This window comes from Protobothrops mucrosquamatus, unplaced genomic scaffold (assembly GCF_001527695.2).
Source record: "Protobothrops mucrosquamatus isolate PMUCROS unplaced genomic scaffold, P.Mucros_1.0 scaffold1207, whole genome shotgun sequence".
Lineage (NCBI taxonomy): Eukaryota > Metazoa > Chordata > Lepidosauria > Squamata > Viperidae > Protobothrops > Protobothrops mucrosquamatus.
The window spans coordinates 210,150-234,186 of record NW_015387417.1 but is presented as its reverse complement, the minus strand read 5'-3'; the positions used below and the strand labels follow the sequence as shown (position 1 = coordinate 234,186).

The 24,037-nt window shown below is 39.8% G+C and overlaps 1 protein-coding gene across 1 annotated transcript in view; it reads right to left on the bottom strand.

Annotated features, from left to right (window-relative positions):
• LOC107291867 (protein CEPU-1-like) overlaps positions 1-24,037 on the bottom strand; it is a 131,037-nt gene that overhangs the window by 5,790 nt on the left and 101,210 nt on the right. Inside the window, exons 6-9 of the mRNA XM_029285029.1 lie at positions 19,027-19,161; positions 17,527-17,647; positions 13,271-13,422; positions 6,108-6,143 (exon numbers count right to left, since the gene is read on the bottom strand). Of these exons, the coding sequence (XP_029140862.1) occupies positions 6,108-6,143; positions 13,271-13,422; positions 17,527-17,647; positions 19,027-19,161 (444 nt within the window). The remainder of the gene's footprint in view (positions 1-6,107; positions 6,144-13,270; positions 13,423-17,526; positions 17,648-19,026; positions 19,162-24,037) is intronic.

The following is a 24,037-nucleotide window of genomic DNA, read 5'->3' as shown; positions in this document are numbered from 1 at the left end:
ATTTGAGGGGCCAGATGCTCATCTCCGCTTCAAGGCCATTGAGTCAGCGCTGTCTGAAGATATTTTGGTGGTCAGGTGGCCAGGATGACAACACGGAGCACTGTTACCGTTCCACCGAAGTGGTATCTATTTATCTACTCACATTTGCATGCTTTGAAAATGCTAGGTTAGCGGGAGCTGGGACAAGAGCAGGAGCTCACCCCATCTTGCGGTGCTCAGATCTCGAACCTGGGCTGTCTGCTTTCCAGCTGATAAGCCCAGCATCTTAACCACTGAGCCACCGCAAGTCATTCTCACCAACTTCTGGGAGAAGGAATCCCAATTAGAATAATCTAAAACAAATATGCCTGCATAAAGCTGAACCAACAAGAGAAATTGTATATAGGAGTGCAGATCTATCAGAAAAGCCTCCCAAATAACTCTACTTAATCCTTGTCACGGATGGGCTTTGGCACTGATGATTACATTATCCTTAGCCTAATTATCCCTTTGAGATGTTAAGAGCTTGGTGCAATTCTATGTTTGCTAATAAGGTGATTTGATGAGTATTGTGAGACAGCAATCAGGCAAACTGTTGTTGTTGGTGGTGTTGTTGTCTTGAATGGCAACACCTTCATTTAAATGATTCAGGGCTGGAAATCTGAAAGATCTCCAAATGGAATAGGAAAAGCTCTGTTTCAACCAGAATTGGTGGAACCTCAAAGGGAGACTGTGAAACGAGGGAATCCAAAAAAGCAGGAGATAAGAAGATCTTATTTGGCAAGGAAGGTCCCAGAAAGATGAGACTCTGGATCTGATACTGTCATGAAAACCAAACTAGGTTTTGCAACCATAAGTAAATTAAGTGACTGTTGTACAATTGGAAGTCATAGGCCAGATTTGCATTAAGAGGAAGACACCAATTATTTCTTGTAGGATTTCTTGTAGGATGCATCGTGTCTTGCACAAGTCAACATAGTTTCTGGGTTTGTTTCCTATTCAGACAACTGCCTCATTGCTGCAGTTTTTGCTTTTGGTTTGGGCTTTGGTTCTTGGGGTTATCTTCTAGATTAAATCTTGAAATAATATGAACAGAATTCCAAAACACCTTACAGCAGCCTGCAACTAACTTGCCTTAAAATGCTATTTACAGTATTTGTTCCAGAGAAGCATTTTTAAAAAGAAATGATTTCGGTGAGAATGACAATGGAACGTTTTCCTAAAAAGACAGCTTTGCCATATTACTATCAAGTTTCCATGTGTACTGGGCATGCACCATTAACTCTGGAAAAAAGATTGCTGATAGCTACTGCATTACACTTAAGATATTTCCATGTTTCACACCCAATCGCTGGAGGTGACAAAAAAGAAAAAAAAACATTTTATATATTGGGTTTCATCCACACTGGCAGTTAAATAAGTATTTCCTGCCAGGAATAAACATGGGGGAGAATGAGAGGGTTGAAATTTGCAAGGCAAAGAAGTACAAAGTTTAGCTCTGTGAGAAAATTTGAATTAACAGATGTAAAAACCTGGCCTCTTACTGGTAGCTTCCATTAACAACAGTTATCTCTGATGTCCTCCATCAAGTCTCATGGATTAACTTAAAAATATGTAAAATGTCTCTCAATCTTGCACATATTTTTTTCCCCATCACTTCTGTTAAAAATCAACCGAGAGGACTTTGCGCTGAAACCAGTTGTAGGATCAAGGTAATGATTTAGAAGCTAACCAGCTTGTATAATGTGAGATGAATGATGCAGTGTTAGGAATGACTCAGCAGGGGTTTGTATCCCTTTAAGAGCTTGAGTATAAAAGGGAAGGCCTTGCTGGAGTCTTTCTCTCTCGTCCGTTTCCTGCTGTAACTGCTATACATTGGAGTTTGCTGAATGACAGTCTTGTTTCTAGTGTATATTTGTAGATAGGGTAATATAAACCACCATTTAATACAAACCACCGTCGACTGTGTTTACTCCTGGGTTACCTCAATGCAACAAGACTGTGCATGCTCTGACAGGAAATAGCAAAAGACCAATCCCGCTCAGATGGACAAAATGGATCACACCAGTGAGGATTCTGCAAGGGATCTTTTTATTGTGTGATTAGGGTTATGATATTTGAAAAGCTTTAAAAACACTTCTCTTCCAAGAGAATTCTGATTATTAAATGTGATGAATGAATGGTGGAAGGAAAGACATTCCAAGTTAAATCAGAATGAGTTTCAGGCATTTAACCTATCAGTTTCTGGGCATTGGGCTCTGGGGAATGTACTTACTCTGGGGCCCTACCTGGGGATCAAAATAATTCTCCAGGGTCCCTCATGTTCCATATTTGATTCTACTTGCACTGTGGTTTAGCTTGCAGATTTATAGAACCAATCACAGAAACCAAGCATACACAGTTTGCATCCTTCACTCTATTATGATTTAGATGTATTTAGAAATTGCTTTTCTATCCACCAGGGAACACAAGCTGATGCATATTTTATTAAGAAAAATGCAATAATACAACGGTAACCCAATAAAGGCAATATCCAGCCATTGTTTAAAAACACAAAATAATGTTGAAGTTCATTGGGACTATCAACATTTAGAGCTTTCTAATGGGGGTTAGGACAGATCTCCCTGCTGATTAAGTCTCTACACAAACTTACATTCGTAACTTATACTCAACAACACGCTTCTCAACAAACATTTCAGAACACAGGGAAAACAGCTCAAAATTGGGGATTAAAAAAATATGTGACCCTCTGCCTATGTTCTTCATATTTCATGCAGGACCATATTAAAATCTGAACAGGAAGACACATTTTAAGATAGAGTTGAATGGCTGTTGAAAATATATTTACATATGGAGAGGAGGGACTTTCGACCATGTAAATAGAATCAGTTTGTTTCTCCTATTATCCTTTTAAAGCAGTTAAAAGTGGATGGGGGGCATTCTGTCTTTTGGGCAGGATGCATTTTTTTGGTGGCTATCTAATCTTCTGGAGTGATGGGAATGAACTGGACAATTGCATGTACTCCTTGACTTACAACAATTCATTTAGTGACCATTCAAAGTTACAACAGCACAGAAAATTTGCCTTACGACCATTTTTCACAGATACAACCTTTTGCGGCATCCTCATGATCAATAATAATAATAGCAATAACAATTAACAACAACAACAATAATAAGATCAATAATTATAATAATAGAGTTGGAAGGGACCTTTGAGGTCTTCTAGTCCAACCTCCTGCGAATTTTGATCAGGTGATCAAAATTCAAAGGCTTGGGCAACCAATTCATATTTATGACTGCTGCAGTGTCCCAGGGTCACGTGATCCCCTTTTGCAACCTTCTTTTGCGAGCAAAGTCAATGGGGGAAACAGGATTCACTTAACGATCGGGTGACTAATTATCAACCTCAGTGATTCCCTTAACGACTCTGGCAAGAATGGTCGTAAAATGAGGCAAAGCTCACTTAACAAATATATCCCTTAACAACAGAAATTTTGGGGTTGAGAAACACCTGATGTGGCTTGGACATGTTAGGTAAGTGGTACCTTCACATTAAACTAGAAGGGAAGTGTGTAAGAATAAGGATAAAAAAGCCTATGCAAAAGGAAATTTAAGACCTAAGACCAAACCTAAAATTGTAATGGATTTTGGTCCCTCCACCCTTGCATGAATTGATTCCCAAAAAAATATGCCTCCTTTGGATGGTCCAGCAAAACGTTTTCGTCCCGTCGCTTCTCTTTCTCAAGTCTTTTCTGACCACCCTCTTCCCTTTAAGCCAGGGATCCTCAAACATGGCTACTTTAAGACTTGTGGACTTCAACTCCCAGAATCCCCCAGCCAGCCATGGCTGGCTGGGGAATTTTGGGAGTTGAAGTCCACAAGTCTTAAAGTGGCCAAGTTTGAGGACCCCTGCTTTAAGCCTTTGAACACTCATTTCCCATCCAAATCATAATATCTGGAATAGATGCCAGGGATACTTACATGGCAGAATGTAAGGAGCATGAGGAGACACATAAGGAAGCCATGCAGAAGGGAGGGGAAAAAAAAGAAACAGAAAGAAAGAAAGAAAGAAAAATGAGTTAATAAATCAGCTCTTTTTTTTTCTTTTCTTTCAGAATGAGGCAGCTGCCTAATCAATATTTGTTTCTGCAAAGGGGCTAAGGGATGCAGACTGATAGACAAACCACATTTGTTTTCTGACAATCAAGGATGGGATCTAACGGTGGTCTGAAGAAGAAGAGAAATAGGATGAGGATCTGGCTAAGATGACTCATATTACCTGCATTTCTGCTATTTAACTTTTTGTTGTTGTTGTTGTTTTCTTGCAGATGTTTCATTATCCAACTAGGTAGCATCTTCGGTTCTTCTAAGAGCTTGGAAGAGTTCTTCTAAAGCAGAGGTAGGCAACCTGGCTCTTTTATGACTCGTGGACTTCAACTCCCAGAATTCCTGAGCCAGCCAAGCTGGTTCAGGAATTCTGGGAGTTGAAGTCCACGAGTCATAAAAGAGCCAAGGTTGCCTACCCCTGTTCTAAAGTGATTCACTGATGATGTTACCTAGCTGGATAATGAAATATCTACAAGAAAACCACCAGACTCAGAGGGCATCAGGGACCCCACAGTTCATCCCTGAGCTGTAAATGTTCTGTTCTGTTTTTCTTTAAAGTTAACCATTTTAAACATCTAGATCTGAGCCATGATTTTCTGCCAGAGGTCATGTCTGTCTCCGACTGTCTCTGTCTATCATCTATGTCTATGTAGTACAACTTGAGACCCCTTCCAGCCAGTCCCACATCTCCTTCTACTGAATCCCATCCTCTATTCATCAGGCCAACAACTGTGTTGTCTATTTCTTTCCATTTTCAATATTTATTTCCAAGGCATTGTTTTGTTTCTGTTACTAGGACACAGATGAGGGAGCAGCTGATCTCTTCAGCACCCCAGATGGCACAGGAATACCTCAACGAATATTTACAGCATACTCGAAATGGTACAGAGCTTCACACACATTCATTACAAGTAGAATAAGTCTAGGTGTGTGCATGCTGGCCTCCACATGCTCCTTTAAGGGGAACCAGAAAATCAAATCCAGCTAATAGGTCCGAAGTCTTTCCCCAACACACACACGTCAATCTCCACCTTGAGCAAGGACGTTCTCTAAGAACAGAAAGAATAAGAAGTTGGAAATGTTAAATTCTTCCAACCAGCATAATTCTTAGATGTGTCTACTCTGCAAATCTCACCTGGTTTTATCAGAGGTTTCAACCTGTGGCTCTCTCAGAAGAACCCTGAAATGTGTCTATGGAGATTCTCAGTCATTCAGAGCATAGTTGCCTCAAAGGTGCTTTTTCAAAAGGCAGATGGGCTGTTTGTTTGTTTTTAATTTGAGAAAGAAGAAGGCATTTTGCTTCTCATCCAAGACACAGTTACAACTGATGAAATTTCTTGGATAAGAAGCAAAACAAAACAGTCCAGTTGCCTTTTGAGGGGAAAAAAAACTTTTGAGACAACCTTGAAAAGTATATCAATGAAGTAGTCTCTTTAAATGATAAGGTCATAGGGCTGGAAGAGACCTTGGAGATCTTCTAGTCCAACCGCTTGCCCAAGGTAGGCATCCTCATACCTTCCTGGACAAATGGTTGTCCAGTCTTTTCTTCAAAACCTCTAGTGATGGAACAACGACAACTCTTGAGAGGAGAGCTGTTCCGTTGATTAATTGATAGTGGTAATTAATTAATGGACTTTATGTTAGTTTTAGTCCATCTGGGTAATGGGACAATTCCCAGAATTATTTTTATTTGGTGGGTGGGAGAGGGAAGAGAGAAAGGGTCAGAGTCTTGATGACCTTAGATCCTTGAAAGGGATTTTTCATCCATTCTTTACAAGGAGATCTAAAAAACTGGATATCGTAGCTCTCAACTGCTGACCAGACATGACACGATGGAAGACAAGGAGACCAATCCCACACTGTATGCTCTCTTGACACCCCCCCCCCCGAGCAGGAAGTAGTACAGTCCTCCATGCAAATCGAACAGGGGAACAGGCAATGTGTATCAAAGGTGGGGGAAGGGGAATTGCAATAAAGGGAGGCCGAGCAGATGTGACATACAGCAAGACAATACTGACCTTGGAACAAGGTTGAGCTTGTGGGCTCACTTATTTCTAAACCAGGCAAGGAAACAATAGAAGAGAAAAAAATAAAGATAAAAAAGGAAAATAAATATATTGCTTCATAATTAGCACTCCACAAAATAGGCTGTATAAGGAAGAAATGAAATGAAGGAGGAGGATGTGGAGAGAAGGAGAGAAGACAGACTCTGAAATGGATGGGAAAGTAAAAAAAAATATGCCAAGTGCTGTTGGACAATGAAGCATAGAAAGTAGGAATAGAAGATGACTCCATGAAATGTAATTCAAAATGCCAGCCTTGCAAAAAAAAATTGCTCTAATTCTAACCTCTAGGACCACACATAAAATGTTCTTGGATTTCTTGCTGTTATTCTTCAAGTTTGTTGGCTATTTTGAAGATGACCACAGACTATAGATCTGATGAGCTGTCAACCCAGTGAGAAGAAGCTAACTTGAGAAGAAAACCATCAACTGGAAGCATCTCCAAAGATAAAAAATAGTTCTTTGCCCCTTCTCCTTCCAAGAAACGAAAAGCTTAATAGAGGATTCATTATTTAAAATTTCTGGAGGCCATTGTTATCTTCATTTATTGTCTCCTGAGCATGCCTCCTCACTGTTCCTTATTTCCTCCTCAATGTGAGAAGTGGCACTAGAAAGCAAGGAGTTTCAAACAAGAGGCAGCCTGCCATTTCCCATCCTCTTTGCAACAATAACTTGGTTGCTAGGAAAGAAGTCTATGGTAGAAGCGAAAGCCTAAAGATAATTAAATTTCAAAATAAGAACCAGAATCCACCAACACCATCGTCATAACCACCATCATCACACACCTGATATTTAGCTGAGGATTCTCTTGAAGGAGGAAAAGAAGTAACAGCCACAACATAATTAAGAAAGATGATTAACTGAAGAATCTAGCTGGACTTCTGAAGAATCTTCACATGTTAACTGAAGAATCCCCGTACACTGAAGGCATCAAGATAAAACGGAAGCTCTACTTAATAATCTAATGCACATTTTGACTCCTTACCACCCAAACACCCCAAAGAGTGTTCTGATGTAATGTCTCATTCCAAACTCTAGCGTCAGAACCCGATTTTGATGCATCTTGTCTTTCATTACTGGGCTCTCTGCAAGTTAGGCTCTGCTGGATCTCTCTTGTTGTGAGTCCCTTGCTAAAGAACAAGAGGATCACATTGCTAGGTCTAAGATGGGTGGCAAAACAACAAAACTATTTCTACACTTTTGTATTCATGGCAATTGCCTTGATTGCTTTGCGTTTTGATTGCCTCTTCGTTATCTCAATAATCCATAATATGTTTCTGTAAGATTGGCTCAAATGACTTCAGTAAAATCACCTACGGTATTAAGTTCATGACTAAGATAGGATTTCAGTTTAGGTCTGCTTGGCTTGACTGTGAGGAAGTCTCGTCCCTCCAGATGTTTTTGAGCTGTAACTCCCAGGGGACCTGGTAATGTTGGGAGCTGAAGGTAGACACATCTTGGGGGGGGGGAAGCTCCCTTTCATCTCTAGCTCACAACATGATCCCCCTCTTTTTCACAGATCAATTCTGCTTAGCTTCTTTTATAATTCCAACCTAAATTATATTACTTCTCAAGCAATGCATTATTCATTGCGTAGGACTACAACTGCTTGGTCAATAAAAATGAATAAGGGATACAAGACTCTATTCCATTTCAGCAAATATTTATGTTACATGTAGTTAACAGGTGTTGCACAAAACTGGTAAAGAGAGGAAGAATAATTTCTACACCAAGATTAAACCAGGACAATATAAAAGGCACGGTGGTATGACTTTAACTGTCAGACTGTGGACAGGGGACCAAATTTTGTCCACTGTGCTAGACCAGGATAGAACTCTTTTCAGTTCACAAATTGATCATAGTTCCTTTATTATAGATAAAGTTAATTGGGGGTAATTTAAACAACCGTAAGAAAGAGAGTCACAATGCTCTCTACACTACTGATATAGTCGGGAAAGGAATTGGTAAGATACATTGTGTGTTTGTAAGATGGTCCATGGGAAAGCAGATAAAAGCAGAAGCATGTAGAGACAGGATCCAGAAACAGGCAATAAAACAAGTACACTATCCGGGATGCCAACTTCAGAAAAAAACACATAGCTGAAGCATCATAAAGCATTCTCTTGAAAAGTGTTGTCCTTCAGTTACCCATCAAACTAAGACTGACCTACTATGGTTCTAAATCATGGCTTAAGGCTTCGCATTTTACATAAACGTTCCTTATTGTGGCTTAGTTGATAATCCGTATGAATTCTTCTCATCTCTTTGGGATCACTGGATAAGTTTTAGCTGGCCATGAGAACACGTATTACAGACTCTCCTACATTTGAAAACATGTTCTCAGGAGATCATCTTCCCTACAGTCATGGGCTGATCCACAATTGCTCAAAGCCCATAGTATAGCTGCCCACTCTCTTTAGACAATAATGTATATTTTCTCTGTAGAGCATTCAGTTAACATATATCTCTTCAACTGATACAATTACTGCTCCAAGCTTCAGAATGTCTTTTACTGTATGTCCCTGATATTTTACAGAATCAGTCCAAAACACTCGACTTTTATATAATAGATTTTTTAAAAAATGGACCATCATAGTTACATAATGATGACTATTTTAGTTTGGAACGTGCTCCAGAAACAGATACTATATATTCATTCATTAAAATGAATAATGGGATCATCTGTAAACCAGAGTCCAAGTCTGTCTATCCTGATCCAAATGCTGGTGCAAAGTTTTGTCCAACCCTCTCATTGCCTGTTGCCATTAGTGTGGTTATTTGTGGGGTCTATGGGATGATCCCTGGACTCCACCTATTCCTTACTGCATGAATCGCAGATGCAACAGGAAGGGTCTATGCTTGCTCTAACTTCTCTCTACAAGGTCTTCTCCATCTGCATTTGAGTGGTGACCTTCTTTTCCCAAAGCAGTGGAAAGATTGATGAAAAGGCCATTACAAACATTATCTCTGCTCTAAGAAGGAAAAATCTAACACTGATTTTTAAACCGGGGAAGTCTAAATTGAAACTGATATTGATTGATGAACTAAGAATTGGCACTTTCTAACTAGGAATAACATTAGATAACTAATGCCACTCATCCTGGAAGTATATTTGGTCCCACAATTTTTGCAAGGCTGTATGGTACAACTCTATGATGATGGGATGGGATAGAAGTCATCAGGAGTTAACTAATCAGCATTATACATCATTTTAGCTCCTAATGTACAGATGGGTACACTATCCCATTGTTTGCATGGTTTCACGCCACTGCAGATATTTCCAATTGCTTCCTCTCCTTCTGCCTGCTTGCATTGTTTAAGACCAACCAAAAATATTTAATATTGCATCTTATTCATCACCAACTGGAAGCAATTGCACTGATTCCCTTTGACCATCAGTTTCCTTCTATTAGTAACTTCCCAAAGCCAACTTTATGACTTTCATTCAGTTGCCTAATTTCAGCTGGCCTGTGGTAGCATTACATGTGCTTTGCTATAGTTGCCTTGTAGGTTTAATTTTCTCTTTTTTAAAATTGAAATGGGCTGAGATAAATGAACAAGGAAGGGAGAGAAGAATGAGCAGAGGCAGAGGAGAGGGATGATAGACTATATAATTCCTGTGCTTCTATACTGATTTTCCATCCAATGTTGGCCACAATAATATTAACAATGCTGGTGAAAATATCTTTCCACCCATTATTATTTAAATAATGTGAGATTTAGCACACTTAGTTCTCCCACTACCTTTACTTATGTAGGAAATGGTAGCATCCGAGAAAAAGCTAATAAATCTTATTTCTTTTTTAAAGGTAGCCTCTTTCTAACTATACTTCCTCCCATGAAGGAAAGATATGAGTAAGGAAGACACTAAGCATCCAAACATCCAAAGTGACAAGGTTGAACAAACTTCCCTGTCCCAACTCCATTCACAGTCAGTTTCTTTTTGCTAAGATATTAAAACTATTATCTTATGAGAAATTTATTCCCTCCTCTATTGATATCTTTCAGTTTGGTCCTGATTAATAACCACATTTGGTCAAAACACAGGTAATAGTCCTGAAGGACACTCCAAGAAAATCTAATGTAGGCATTCAGAAGGAATTTTGACTGGAATTTTGAATGCAAGAAGAAATGTATAGTACAATGCGCTGGTAGAATAAGTGCTAAGATACAATAATTGGAAAGGGTGGTCAATCTGATTATTCTTGGGTAGTTCAATAAAGAGTAGTTTTCCATGTTCATACCAGCTGCTATAAAGATACATAGACAGGGATGTAAGACATGGGTAAATCTTGCATCATGTTGATGATCAAGAAGGTTTTTAAACTATTTTTGTCACATTCTTAATAGGAATGTTGATTGTGTTAGATAAGTGACTACATCTTCCTTGATCAGAGTAGAGAGACATTACAGCTCTTTTGTGATTTTGCCTTCTAGTGAAATGTCTGGGGTTACGCTTGGAAGAGTTAGTGATAAAAGGAAACCCAAGAACACAGTGGCTGGATATCATCAGAGCTGACCACCAGCCAGAACATAGAAAAACTGACAGAAGTCGTGCAAGATCAGAAGATGTGGAGAGGCTCAGCGCACAGAATCGCCAAGAGCCAGACATGTTTGAACGGAGATCATGATGATCATCATCATGATCATCATCATCACCACCACCACCACAGCTCTTTTGGTCCCATCTTGTACCCTATCTCTTCCTTGTTCTTGTGAATCTCATTTGCCAAGAACAATATTGTCATCTTTATGGACAAAGCTTTTGGACCATTTATGCTCCTTGTGGTGAACCTCAAGCTTTATATAAAAGCCCATCTTGGAATAGTCAGTAGATAGAAAACCTCAGAATTCTGGACAAGAAGTCTGGCTTGAGATCACGTGAAAGCCAAAAGAAACAAGGCTCTGGAGGATTTGCTCACCCCAGCTTCTAGTGGGCATGAACAGTGAACAGCCATGCTCGTTCTCTAACACGAAGAAACATAACAAATAAGACAAGCAATTAGAGCTGTCTCTGGCTGTGAGTGGTGTCAGATGGATCCATCACTTTAATCAGAGCTCCGGCATGTGGGGAAAATGGTTTCTAGGTAAGACTTCAAAGTTCTTCCCCACCTTCTTTTGCTATAGTCAATTTTTTTATTATATATTGAAGTAATAGAAAGCACAACTTGGAAGCCCGCCTGGAATTGTGGAGATGCTTCGGTTGTTTATTCTCAAACGCCTCACTTAACAGATGGTGCTTCAGCGTGGCAATACCAGGAAAGGCTTGGTGAGATTTTTGCTTTTATTTTTGAGAAGACATCAAGATTTGATATTCCTTGCTGTTAGTATCTCTGCTTGGTTTTCTAAGCCTGGAAGAAAGGAATTTTGCAAGACCTAATTCTAGAACTGAGGTTGGAAATACCTGGTAGAAATGAGATGTCCAGAGTAGAACTTTCAAAAAGGTGAAGAATTCACATTATGGGAATAATCTTTCCAGGAGAGAAAGGTTGGGGTGGGAGGTGGGGGGAAAACACCACAATGTCCTATGTCCTTAAATAGATTTGTTGACGTTATCATTAACAGAAACATTTCACCCATGATCTAAAGCTACAAGATCCTTTTTTAAGCACACAGCTTGGTACTTTACAGAGAGAGACTAGGGGAGGAAGGGTTTTGGTATAAGTTGAAAAGACCAGCTAAATCCAGAACAGAGAACAGTTAAAAAAGAAAAAAAAACTCTGAGCCTTTAGATTAAGAATGCCCAACCTTAGCAACTTTAAGACATGTGGACTTCAACTTCCAGAATTGCTGGCTAGGGAATTCTGGGAGTTGAAGTCTACAGCTTTACAGCTCTTAAAGTTCCCAAGGTTGGACACCCCTGTTTTAGATGATATCTATGAAGTAGCTTCCTTCTCGTTCATGGGGTCAGATTGGCAAGCAACAGTTTCCGACATTGGCTTGATTGCAGATGGTCCATAGGTTCGGGTTATTTTTTTCAGCTATTTTATATGTGTAGTAGCCCATGGAATCAGATTTCTTTCGTCATACTCTTCTTTTTCATTGAATGGAAAGGAACAATAATTCCAGTAATCAAAATTGATTTTTTTTACTAAAATTAGTCCTACAACTTTCACGTTGAAACTGGAGAACATCCTTGTGTGCTACTTTCAGAGGGAAAAAAAATCAAGGCGAATTGAGAGATTCTTTTTTTAGGCCGGATGTTCAGAAATGATGCAGAAGAAAAAAATGGTTCTTTTGTTGCATTTACATCTTGCCTTTTCTTAGGAGAGTTCAAAGCTGCTCAGCCAGCGTGCCTCCTAATTTTATCCCCATAATAAAATCCCTGCAGGCTATTTTGGGATGAAAGAAAAGACTTGAACGAAGACACTGTTCAACTGCTACAAACACACTGATAAGATATCAATATAATATAACAATCTAATGATTACTTCTTGGGAGATATCTGCACAACCATAATAAAAGTTCTAAAATCAGTGAGAAAGACGATGGAGTATATGATGGTTTGAAAAAAATGGGATGGTGAAGTCATTATCTATAATATCTGTGATATTGCAAAAATGTCTAAAGGAAGGAGTGGTCTACAAACTGATTTTGTCCCATCAAGAGGCTGCTTTGTTCCTACACTCTCTATGCTGGAGGAGACATTTGGTATTTCAGAATTGTCTTTACTACAAGCCCTACATTGACAAAGCCACTGAGATCTTATGTCAGAGTGTAAACTGCAGAAATAATGAAGTAAATATATAGTTATCCTCGCCAGGTTAAGCGTAAGATGATAAGAGGGAAGTTATTAAGTGTTGACCAATCTCATAATTTATTACATGGATTTGTGTCTTGATCTGTTCTGATTTTATATAGCATTCCATATAAATTGGTCCTTCTTTGATTTACCTATTCTTCCCTTCACTTATAATTTGATGATTGAGCCAATTACACAGAATGATGTTGAACTTTCCTTCCGTGGGTATATTCAACTAGAGACCCATCTGTCATGTATGTTTTAATTTGGATTCCTATCACAAAGAGGGAATGACCTAAGGGGCCTCTTCCAACATTATTCTACAGTTCTATGAATCCCGGTGCCAGCTGAATCCATCAACTTATTTGTTACTTACCATAGAGAATAATGCTAGCATTAGTGTTTCCTAGTTGGTTGTAGGCAACACAAGTATAATTTCCATAGTCTTGCTCAGACACATTGAAGAAAGTAAGACGGGAGAAGAAGGCCTTATTTTCCACTTTCAGCCCTTTCTGTCCTTCAAGGAGCCTGAAACACAGGAGTTACAATGTCAGGCACACACATACAAGCAAAACCCCAAAGATACAGACACACATATTTCATTTATTAACACAGTTGTCAGGCCCAAATAACCAAGAGCATTTGTTGAGTTCAAAGCACAAAAGAGTTTATTATTGCTACTTCTAATACAAGAATCTAGTTGACTAATGGTCAAAGCTTAAACTGGTACCAGATAAGGGTGAATGGAATTGTCTGGACCTGGGTCTCTTGTGGCAACACAGTGACTCTAAATTGATAGCACATTTAACCCCTCCTTCCAGCTAAGCCTCTTCTTCTCCTTCAATTGTATATAATTTCTCATTTGAGAAAAAACTCAAATAGCTTGTAACAAGAGTATAAGAGAGTAGTAATAGAATAATGAAATAATAATACCAATTATTATTAACCCAATAATGAGTGTGATTAGTTGCTGGGGAAAGCTGATAGAAGAACCTAAGGTTTCAATCAATGGCTGAAACCAGTGCAGAGTCTCCCTTGCAATTTCTAAGTTTCCTTTTCTCCCTGGCTTCCTACTTTTTCCTCAGCATAGTTTCAGATTTCTTTCCGATTTTCCTTAGTATTACCTTTGAATTTGTTGGAGGTGGCAAAGGCTAGCATTACAGCTTTCCACTTCTCTAAAAGCTTTCAAAGTAACCATACTTCCTAATCCTAAAAGCTCCATAGAAAGTATTGCAACTTTATGACTTTTTTTTCCACATTTGTTTGAAGTGTGGGAAGCCACATAAGCTGTAGACTTTGGGAGGAACAAGTCTATAAAAAGAAAAGCCAGGACATTCACACACACACACACACACACACACACACACACANAGAGAGAGAGAGAGAGAGAGAGAGAGAGAGAGAGAGAGAGAGAGAGAGAGAGAGAGAGATTCATTCATTCTCCATAAATATCTGCAAAGCCACCATTCTCTACTCATCCATCAGACTTCAGTTCTCTTGTGAAACTGAATGGGACTTGATAGAAAAATATGAAGGGAATATTTTTCTGCATGGTATTATCAAAAGTATCCCAAAGCTGGGTCCTGATCCTGTAATGGGAAGGGACAGGTCATTCTGAAGAAAACAGATCATTGAAAAGAAGACCCATCTATGTGGGTAATCCTGAAATCATGCATGGACAATAGGGACATCAAATGGAGATGATTATTATCAAGGTCATCTAGCCTTGATGTTATAATAACACGAGTATCTGAACTGTTCTTTTCAGCACTCCAGATCATCAGGGCAGATATTTTAAAAACAGATGCAAAAGATGTGTGAAAAAGCAGCTGGTGCATAACTGAGCAGGTTCATTCTGTACAAATAGTTTAAGTCAATCAATAATAATCTCAAAGGCAATTCCACATTATAGAGCCAAATGCAGAAACCCAGTCCTGCCGATGTGGGAATTGCGAAGTCCTTGGTGCTCTCTGAGCTCAAACATTTTGCTGCCTGACCAAGTAAGATCTTCAATGCACAGCCAAGCTCGGCAAGCACCAAGGACTCCGTGGTTCAAACCTGAGCAATAGAGATTCTCTTTTATTAATGCACGGATTCCAATCGCTGAGCTGTACACGAAAGAAAGAACGGTCACAAGTTCGCCCGTGGAGATAAAATAGTTATAAAAGACTGCTGCGGTTGTTTGTAAATTGTATTGCTACCTATAATTTAATGTATTTGAGCGCTGTAACTAGATCCGAGCCTCCTCGCTTGGGGACAAAGCTGATGTAATTTTCCATGTTCACACAATCCCTTTATGAAGAGCTTTCGCTTAAAATATATATTGCAACTGGTTTAGCCAGGGGTCTAGTCTCATTCCAGGAGATGAGTTCATTGAAAGAAAGAAAAAAATCCCTGCCACTTTGTAGCCTGGGCATCAGTCAACTAGTTCAGGAGAACATTTCCGATCTTTTTCACCAAGGTTTAAACCTAGTTATGGTAATGGTATTGATAACACTTGTTGATCTCCTGAGATGGTGGGAATACATGCATCCATTCTGATCTTCCTCAGTACCCTTAGAGATCATAGTATCTTTCTGGATCAATTTAGGGGTTGGGAGCAGGAGGCCCAATGGTTCTCCTCCTTCCTCTACGTAGGTTCCAGTCAGTGTTAGTAGGGGAAACAGACATCCAACTAACATCTAGTTCTAAGTCCCTTTCTGTGAGGTGCCACCGGACTCTAATTTGTTCCATCCCCATTTAACATTCAACCTTCTACAAGATGGCCACCCAGCATGTATCAGTTCAAGCTGGAATGTATAAGAGATCACCTCCCAAAAAAGATCTGGAGATGAAAGGAGCAAAATACCACTAGACAACTATATTTACTTCACAGTTACGAAGGTCTTCTGTTCTATCCCTTTTTCACCATCCAAGTTCCTTCATCCCATTTCCTTCAGTAGATAATTTTGCTGATATTCTTATGTGAGCTGAGGTGGCACAATGGTTAGAATGCAGTATTGCAGGCTACTTCTGCTGACTGCCAGCTGACAGCAGTTCAATCCTCACTGGCTCAAGGTTGACTCAGCCTTCCATCCTTCCGAGTTCAGTAAAATGAGGACCTAGATTGTTGGGGGCAATATGCTGACTCTGTAAACTGCTTAGAGAGGGCTGTAAAGCACAGTGAAGCAGTATAGAAGTCTAACTGCTATTGCTATTGCTTATGTGTTGCTTTTGTTTTGTTTATTTTCACTTATCTGGTTTCTTTCTATGTTCCCTTGTTTTATCTTACACTGCCCTAGCTTGCTTTAGAACAACTCCTAGTAGTCTGCTACTAGGATAATTGATGAAATGATCCCATAATTGGAGATTGCCACATGACTGATAACTTAAAATAATATCTTCATCAGATGGACAATATCTTTATAGTTGTTTTTTGATGGATCTCTGTAGTCTTGTCTCCTTGTGATCATTAAGAGGGGAGAAGGACCCAATTTCTGAGCATCTGCTGTGAGAGCTACAGGAATCCACTGTAAGAACTATAACAGTGATCTTATCCTGCCTTTTCATGCCTTGGGACCTGTGATAAATAGTCTCTATGTCTGAATCCTGGAAGAATTGTGTCAGAGAATCTCTGGCATGAATCCTGACAACGAGAGCTGTGATTCAAAATATTTGCAGACCATTTACAGAAAAAATCATGTTTTTGTGCCAAAGATATGTGCAAAGTGCTACAGAGCACCTCCCATTTGATAGAATCGCTTTCAAATGCCAGCGCCATCAATCTTCTTTACAGAACAACTTATAATTGGTTAAAAAAAAAAATCTCAAGTCCAAACCACTTACAATTTAAATTTTGCTAGCAAGGAGAACAAAAAGGGAATAGAGAAGGCAGAAAGGAGCAAGACCAGGTTGATCAGTGATGAATGAAAATAGCAGTAAGTGGAGAACGCAAAAGATTGGATGTGTTAGGAGAAGGAGATTTACTGAAGGAGGTGACTAGCTCCTGTCTGTCGGATGGCTTCGTGCAAAAGCTAACAGGAATCTGTCAGTCTCCCTCAAATAAGCCAGGGTTAGACTCGATGGGCTAAACAGCCATTTCCAATTGTGTGATTCTATATATTAAAAAAGGCAAAGGAATCCCTGCGGATTTTACTCCGCTGGTCACTGCTGACTATAGGGGAAGGTGCTCAACTGCGTTTCACGGCCATTGAGCCAGTGCTGTTCGAAGACATTTCTGTGATCATGTGGCCAGCATGACATCACAGAGCACTGCTACCTTCCTATCAAGGTGGTACTTATTTATCTACTCACATTGACATGCTTTCGAACTGCTGGGTTGGCAGGAGCTGAAGTGAGGACGGGAGCTCACCCCATCACGTAGCACTCAGGTCTTGAACCTGGGCTGCTGGCTTCCCAGCTGACAAACCGAGTGGGTTTGAGCCACCGCACCGTTTGTGATTCTTTAGGATGGACACCAGTTCGTGTGCACGTACACACATACATGCATTCAAACACACATACTGCCTTTTTCCTCCATATTCCTCTGTTTGCATGGTAGCAGAATTACAAGATTTTAAAGGAGTAGGTAGTTTCTGTTTTAGCAACTGTGACGACCCGTCCCACCACGCCACCCTTGAGCAACTCATGTACCGTTTGTCATCTTTATACCACTGGAATTCTGCTGATGGAACTGCAGAGGCCTCACACTGAAGGATGCCTTTTTGACCCACTGGCACACCAGTGTTCTTAGTGTCTGAGATATATGGTGGGTCTGCAGAGAAAGGAACAAGTTAAGGCAGAAGAAGAACATCGTGGCTTCAAAATCTAAGGGACTGGTTTGGACAAAACTCAGCAGCACTTTTTCGTGCAGCTGCTGATAAAAACAGGATCACCAACATGATCACCAACGTCCGATAATGGATATGGCACAAAAGGAAGAAGAAGAAGTAACTAGGGAATGGATTATTATTATTATTATTATTATTATTATTATTATTATTATTATTATTATTATTATTATTATTATTATTATTATTATTATTATTATTTTAACACTGCTATTGCTTCAAAAACTTTCCTTCCTTCTTGGGCACCTCACCACAAGCCATTTGTGTTTCATTTGCAAGGTCCTCTTAGAAAATATCTGGGGTATGAAAGTAATGCCCAGAACCTGATAAAATTGCTTTATAGCCCATCTGAAAGAAAGAACTTCCAGTTGTGGTGATATATTCAACAATATATACAATCCGCACTCTCCCAGGCAGGGAACAATTAATACATTTTGGCCACAAACATCTGTAGCCTTCAGAGTGACAGCACATCATTTGTTTTCACATACTTTTGCTACGGGTACAAGAGAATGTGCATCCTGAGGATGGTAATGTGTATAAGGACCCATAAGTCAATGCCATAGCAAATATATAAGGTCATAAGGGTTAAGTTAACCTCTAAATGAATGTAGGTTTGCCTGCATGAATGGAAAAGCTGTGTGCAAAGGAAGACTATCAATTCAGTAAACAAGACACCTTGGGAATTGTGATCCCAACACAATGTGGACTGTCCAGTTTGAGAAAGCATATCTGTCCTAGAATACTTGCTTCAGTTTGTGAAGCATGAATTTTAGGGCAGGTATCCTTTCTTGGGTGGGGAGGAGGTTATCATTGTTTCAATATATTTGCTACTATTCAAATATATGTATGTTTTTGTTTTTTGTCCTTTTAATCCACATTTTAAAAATATTTTTGTCTAATTTTGTTGTGTTTTTGTAAATTTTATTTTCATTTTTGGGGAGTTTGTATTTTAACTTTTTGAATGAAAATAAAAGTTACCAAGGACAAAAGAATACATACTTCAGTTTGTAATATAATTGTTTACTCTCTCTTAGCAGTTGCCCAAACTGTGAGGAGGCATAATAGCTACTAAGAAGGCATACTAGCTCAGTGGTGGACCCCGTCATTTTCATGAATAAGGTCCTAGATTAAATCTCTTAAAATATCCAGCTAACATTCTTGATTAGATTGAGTAATGGCTAGATTTAAGGTAAAGCATCTGAATGTCTTTGTTAAGATTAAACAGAATATTCACCCCCCAAAAGGAGTGAATCCTCCTTCCTCTGAGCTGCAGGGTAAAAAAAAATTCAATATTACGCACAGTTTACGGTGACTTTTACTCTCCGCACAACAGGAGTTGCAACATCGTTGGAGGCACTGCACTCATATTCCCCCGATTGTTCCCGGGTGATGCTCGTGATCTCCAAGTATTCATCTTCACTCATGAATCCTGAAGCTGGAGAGGGCCAAATAGGAAAAAGAAGGAAGAAAGGAAGGGAGGGAGGGAAGCAAGGAGGGAGGGAAGTAGGGAGAGAAGGAAGGAAGGATGAAAGACAGGAAGGGAGGGAGAAAGGGAAGGAAGGGAGGGAGGAAGGGAGGGAGGAAGCGAAGAAAGGAAGGGGGGAGGGAGGGAGGGAGAAAAGGAAGGAAGGATGAAAGGAGGGAGGGAGAAAGCGAAGAAAGGAAGGGGGAGGGAGGGAGGGAGGGAGGGAGAAAAGGAAGGAAGGATGAAAGACAGGAGGGAGGGAGAAAGGAAAGGAAGGAAGGATAGAAGAAAAGAAGGGAAGGAGGGAAGGAGGGAGAAGGGAGAGGGAGGGAGGGAATGAAAGTAAGAAGAAAGAGAGAAAGGAGGGAGGGAGGGAGGGAAGGAAAGAAGGGGAAAAGAGAGAAAGAGAGAGAGAGAGAGAAAGAAAGAAAGAAAGAAAGAAAGAAAAAGAAAGAAAGAAAGAAAAAGAAAGAAAGAAAGATAACAGAGCTAGACTATGTAGCAATGCAATAAGGTGGTAAAATATAGAAAATAGAGAAAGTAACTTATCGCCAGCTATCCTCTTTCATGCAGCACCAACGCTATCGGTATTTCTAGATTCTACTATAAAAACAATCTCTTCATTTATTGAGTCTCTTGATGTGGAAAACAGAAACAGGGCGTCTGAATGAGCTCGGAGGCAGCCTGGCTTGGCAATGTGCCACCAAATACCTGTGTGCAAAAGGTTCCAAGCCTGATGATTTCTTTGAAGATGCTGAGTGGAACAATTCCCTTCATCTACAGCAGAGGAAATCCTAGTTTGATGAAGTTCAAATGAGACGAAGAGTGTCTCCTCAAGATCTCTTAACTCACATTAACGACACTCCAGAAACACACTTGGGGCACGTTTTTGAACACAGGTAATCCGAGAAAGACACATTTTCTAGAATAGGGGTTGTTGCAAAGACAACAAAAAGGGTTATTCTCTTCTGATGGGCCTTTTGGGGCCTTATGCAGGTTGACTTTAATCCTCCCCTTCTCCAAAACAAAGTTGCTTCTGCTTTCTGTTTGGACTGCAATTTTACCCTGGATAGATCATCTAAGTCAGGGGTCCCCAACCAGTGGGCTGCGGCCCACTAGTGGACCTTGATGGATTTGCCACTGGGCTGTGGAAATGTGCACATGCGCATCCTCATTGGCGTAGAGCAGAGGTGGGCAATTAATTTTTCCAAGGTAAAACCTGAGGGACTGAGTCTGTTATGGAGGGCTAAACCAATAGGGCTGAAGAAGGTGTGCAGGCACACACATACACATACATAAATTGACCAAAAAAAATAGTTGCCTTCAAAATAAAAGCCATGCAGTTGTATTGCGTGCATAGCATTCCTTATTCACATTTGATTTCTAATTTCTGACTGACTTCACATGATCTGGACAAGCACAGCCAAAGGGCAGGATGAGGCCCAGGGACTGTAAAATGCCCAGGTCTGGTGTAGAGAGTTAAAATGCATCAGAATCAAAATATTTTTTAATATAGTACAACAGTTCCCCAAAGTCTCCCCAAATACATACATCCACACACTCCGTTCGCACAGACCGCTTGAATTTTTAGTTCTTTTCAACCAGACATACCCTTCTGAGATTCGAACCTGGGCTGTCTGCATGTTAGGCAGATGTATTAACCTCTAGGCCACAGGTTCTTTCTCACTTTGTCAGCTATGAGTCGCGGGTATTTGTATGTAGGTCTTTGGTTATTCGGGTTTTCTCCCATGTAGAATTGGAAGTGTCTTGGTGACGTTTCGACGAAGTCACATTCGTCATCTTCAGGCTGGTGTTTTCACCTTCATGCTTCTAGATATATATATCAAAGACTGTATAGAGCTCATATTTTAATCATCACAGTTCTAACTGGTTAACGCAACGGATCTGTCTGTTTTTGTGAGCAAAGCTGTGTGTAGCGAGGGGTAAAAATTACAGGCTGTATACCACAGCTTTGTCCGCTTATTCAAAACAGCCTTCTGATCTCTGACATCAGAAGAGAATAAATCAAACATGGAATCAAGAAAACTGGTGCAGGAAGAAAGGGAGGAAGAAGAGAAGGATTGTAAGGATTGTAAGAGGTCGGTTTAAAAGAAGAAGACAGATAGCATTGTCTTATTTATTTCTTTCAGTCCACTCCATCTTCTTTTATCAAATATTTGCAGCCATAATGTTGTAATTACTGAGCAAAGGATGTCTGAGACCAGTGTCACACTTAATATTCCCATTAATTTTAAATGGTAGTCCTTGGTACATATGTGTGGCAATTGGTGTCATATTTTAATTAGGCTTGCCCTACGCCATCTGAAATTAATAATAGCTCGAATTACCAGTGTAAATTATGAATTAACATTGCTGCAGCATTAGGAAATAAATTAGCTCTGGACAGCTGTTTTCTGCCATTGGATGACAATGGCAGAGAGGAGGTTTACACATCTCCCACAAAGATATGCACACAGATGTAACTCAGCTTAGTAGTAACAGGAGGTAAAATTATCTTACCACCAGTGTCCCAAAACACACAATGCTTTAAGGTGTAACTGAAATTTTGGCTTTCTGATGTCTTTTTACCGTGTCAATTATAATGCCACTTTGGCGTAGTGGTTAAAGTGCTGGCCTAGAAACCAGGAGACTGTGAGTTCTAGCCCTACTGAGGCATGAAAGCTGGCTGAGTGACTTTGGGCCAATCACTCTCAGTCCAACCCACCTCACAGGGGTGTTGTGGGAAAAATAGGAGGAGGAAGGAGTATTAGAAATATTTGCCATCTTGAGTTACTTACAAAGTAATAAAGATGAGATAAAAATCTAATAAATGAATGGACAGACAGACAGACAGATAGATAGATGGATGTGAAACAGAGTGCTGTATCAACTAGGTCTCTTACAGAGAGAATGGTGATGGATCCTATGGCTTTTCTTTTCTTGTCACAACTGTTTTTTTCTCTCCCACAAGAGGCTGAGACAAACAAATCTTCAGAGAAATTAAATGTCCCCACTAACTATTGGAAAAAATAGGAAGGAACCCAAATCACCTTTGCCTTGTTCTTTCCTACACTGCAGTGACAAACATATCTTTTTGCAGTGCCCTGACATTTAAATAATTGTTGTTTAAATAATGGCGTTCCTTTTAACACGCGTTTGCTATACTAAAATCTTCATTTCAAATAACACAAAAGGGCTAATTTGTAGGACATGTTTATAATCCAGAGGCTTTTATCTCTCTTACTCAAGGCTGTCAATAGAAAGCTATCCTTTCATAAAACGTATTCATTTTTTTTTTTAAAAAAGTGTGATTTTGGAATGATATAATGTACTGTAAATCCCCAAGCTTCCTCCAACGTGATTTGTCCTCTAGCTTACAAAAAAAAAAAAAAAAGATTAAAAAGCTTTGCAGGAGAAACTCACTTGGCTTTTTGGATAATTCTTTCAGAATTAGTTACTCAATTAACTTCTCAGTCTGTTCTTTCACAGGGAAATAATGAAACAGATGAATGGGTTCACTTAAGTCAGAAATAACTACTCCGCCCAGTTGTGTCCTGTAGATAAATTCAGCACCAATTCTCAAGGGGACCCTATAAAGATAGATTCTCTGAGGTTTCTCAAGAGACTTCTGAAATGTATTTGGGAGTGGAGAGGAACTGACACATATTAGGCAAAAATAGCGTAACCAGAAATTTGTTCCCTGTTTTGGACACTTCCCACATCAATCTGCAGTTTTGAGCTCAAACAAACAAACAACCCCATGATAGACCTATACCAGGAGTAGGCAACCTTGGCTCTTTTATGACTCGTGAACTTCAACTCCCAGCTTGGCTGGCTCAGGAATTCTGGGAGTTGAAGTCCACAAGTCATAAAAGAGCCAAGGTTGCCTACCCCTGACCTATACTGATAGTCTTCAACTTATGATAGTTCTTTAGAGAGCATTTGATGTTTACAACAGTGTTAAAATGGGAGTTATGACCATTTTTTTCACATAACAGTTGCAGCATCCCCATGGTCACGTGATCAAAAGTCTGATGCTTGGCAACTACTTCATATTTATGACAGTTGCAATGTCCTGGGTTCATGTGACCTGGGGAAGCCAGATTTACTTAACAACCGGGTTACTAACTTAAGAACTGCTCTGATTCACTCAACAACTCTGTTCAAGGAAGGTCGTAAAATGGGGCAAAGCTCACTTGAGAACTGTCTTGCTTAACAATAGAAATTTTGGGCTCAACTGAAGTCGTACATCAAGGACTACTTGAATTTATTTATTTTTTTAAAAAAAGGATGCCAATATTATCTTTAGTTGGCTTGTTTTCAGGCCAGCTTCTTCAGTAACAAAATAACCAAATAACAGAGTTGGAAGGGACCTTGGGATGTCTTCTAGTCCAACCCCCTGCTCAAGCAGGAAACCCCATACCATTTCAGGCAAATGGTTGTCCAATCTTTTCTTAAAAACCTTGAGTGTTGGAGCACCCACAGTTTTGTTTAGAAATAGCAACTGCATGTTTTTTTTGCTTTTCAGAATCGGTTCTTTTGTCCTCTGTTAGATCCACACACGTTTTGCTTTTCCAATAATCTCAGGCACTATCTAGAGCAGGGGTCTTCAAACATGGCCCTTTTATGACTTGTGGACTTCAGCTCCCAGAATACATCAGCCAGGCATGCTGGCTGAAGAATTCTGGGAGTTGAAGTCCACAAGTCATAAAAGGGCCAAGTTTGAAGATCCCTGGTTTAGAGCCTCTCGATCCTCCATCTCCGAGAAGAAGAATCAAGCTGCCTTGATGTCTTGTTAGGCAACTTACACCTTTTGTGATGAGCTCTGAACATCTATTTTCTTCCA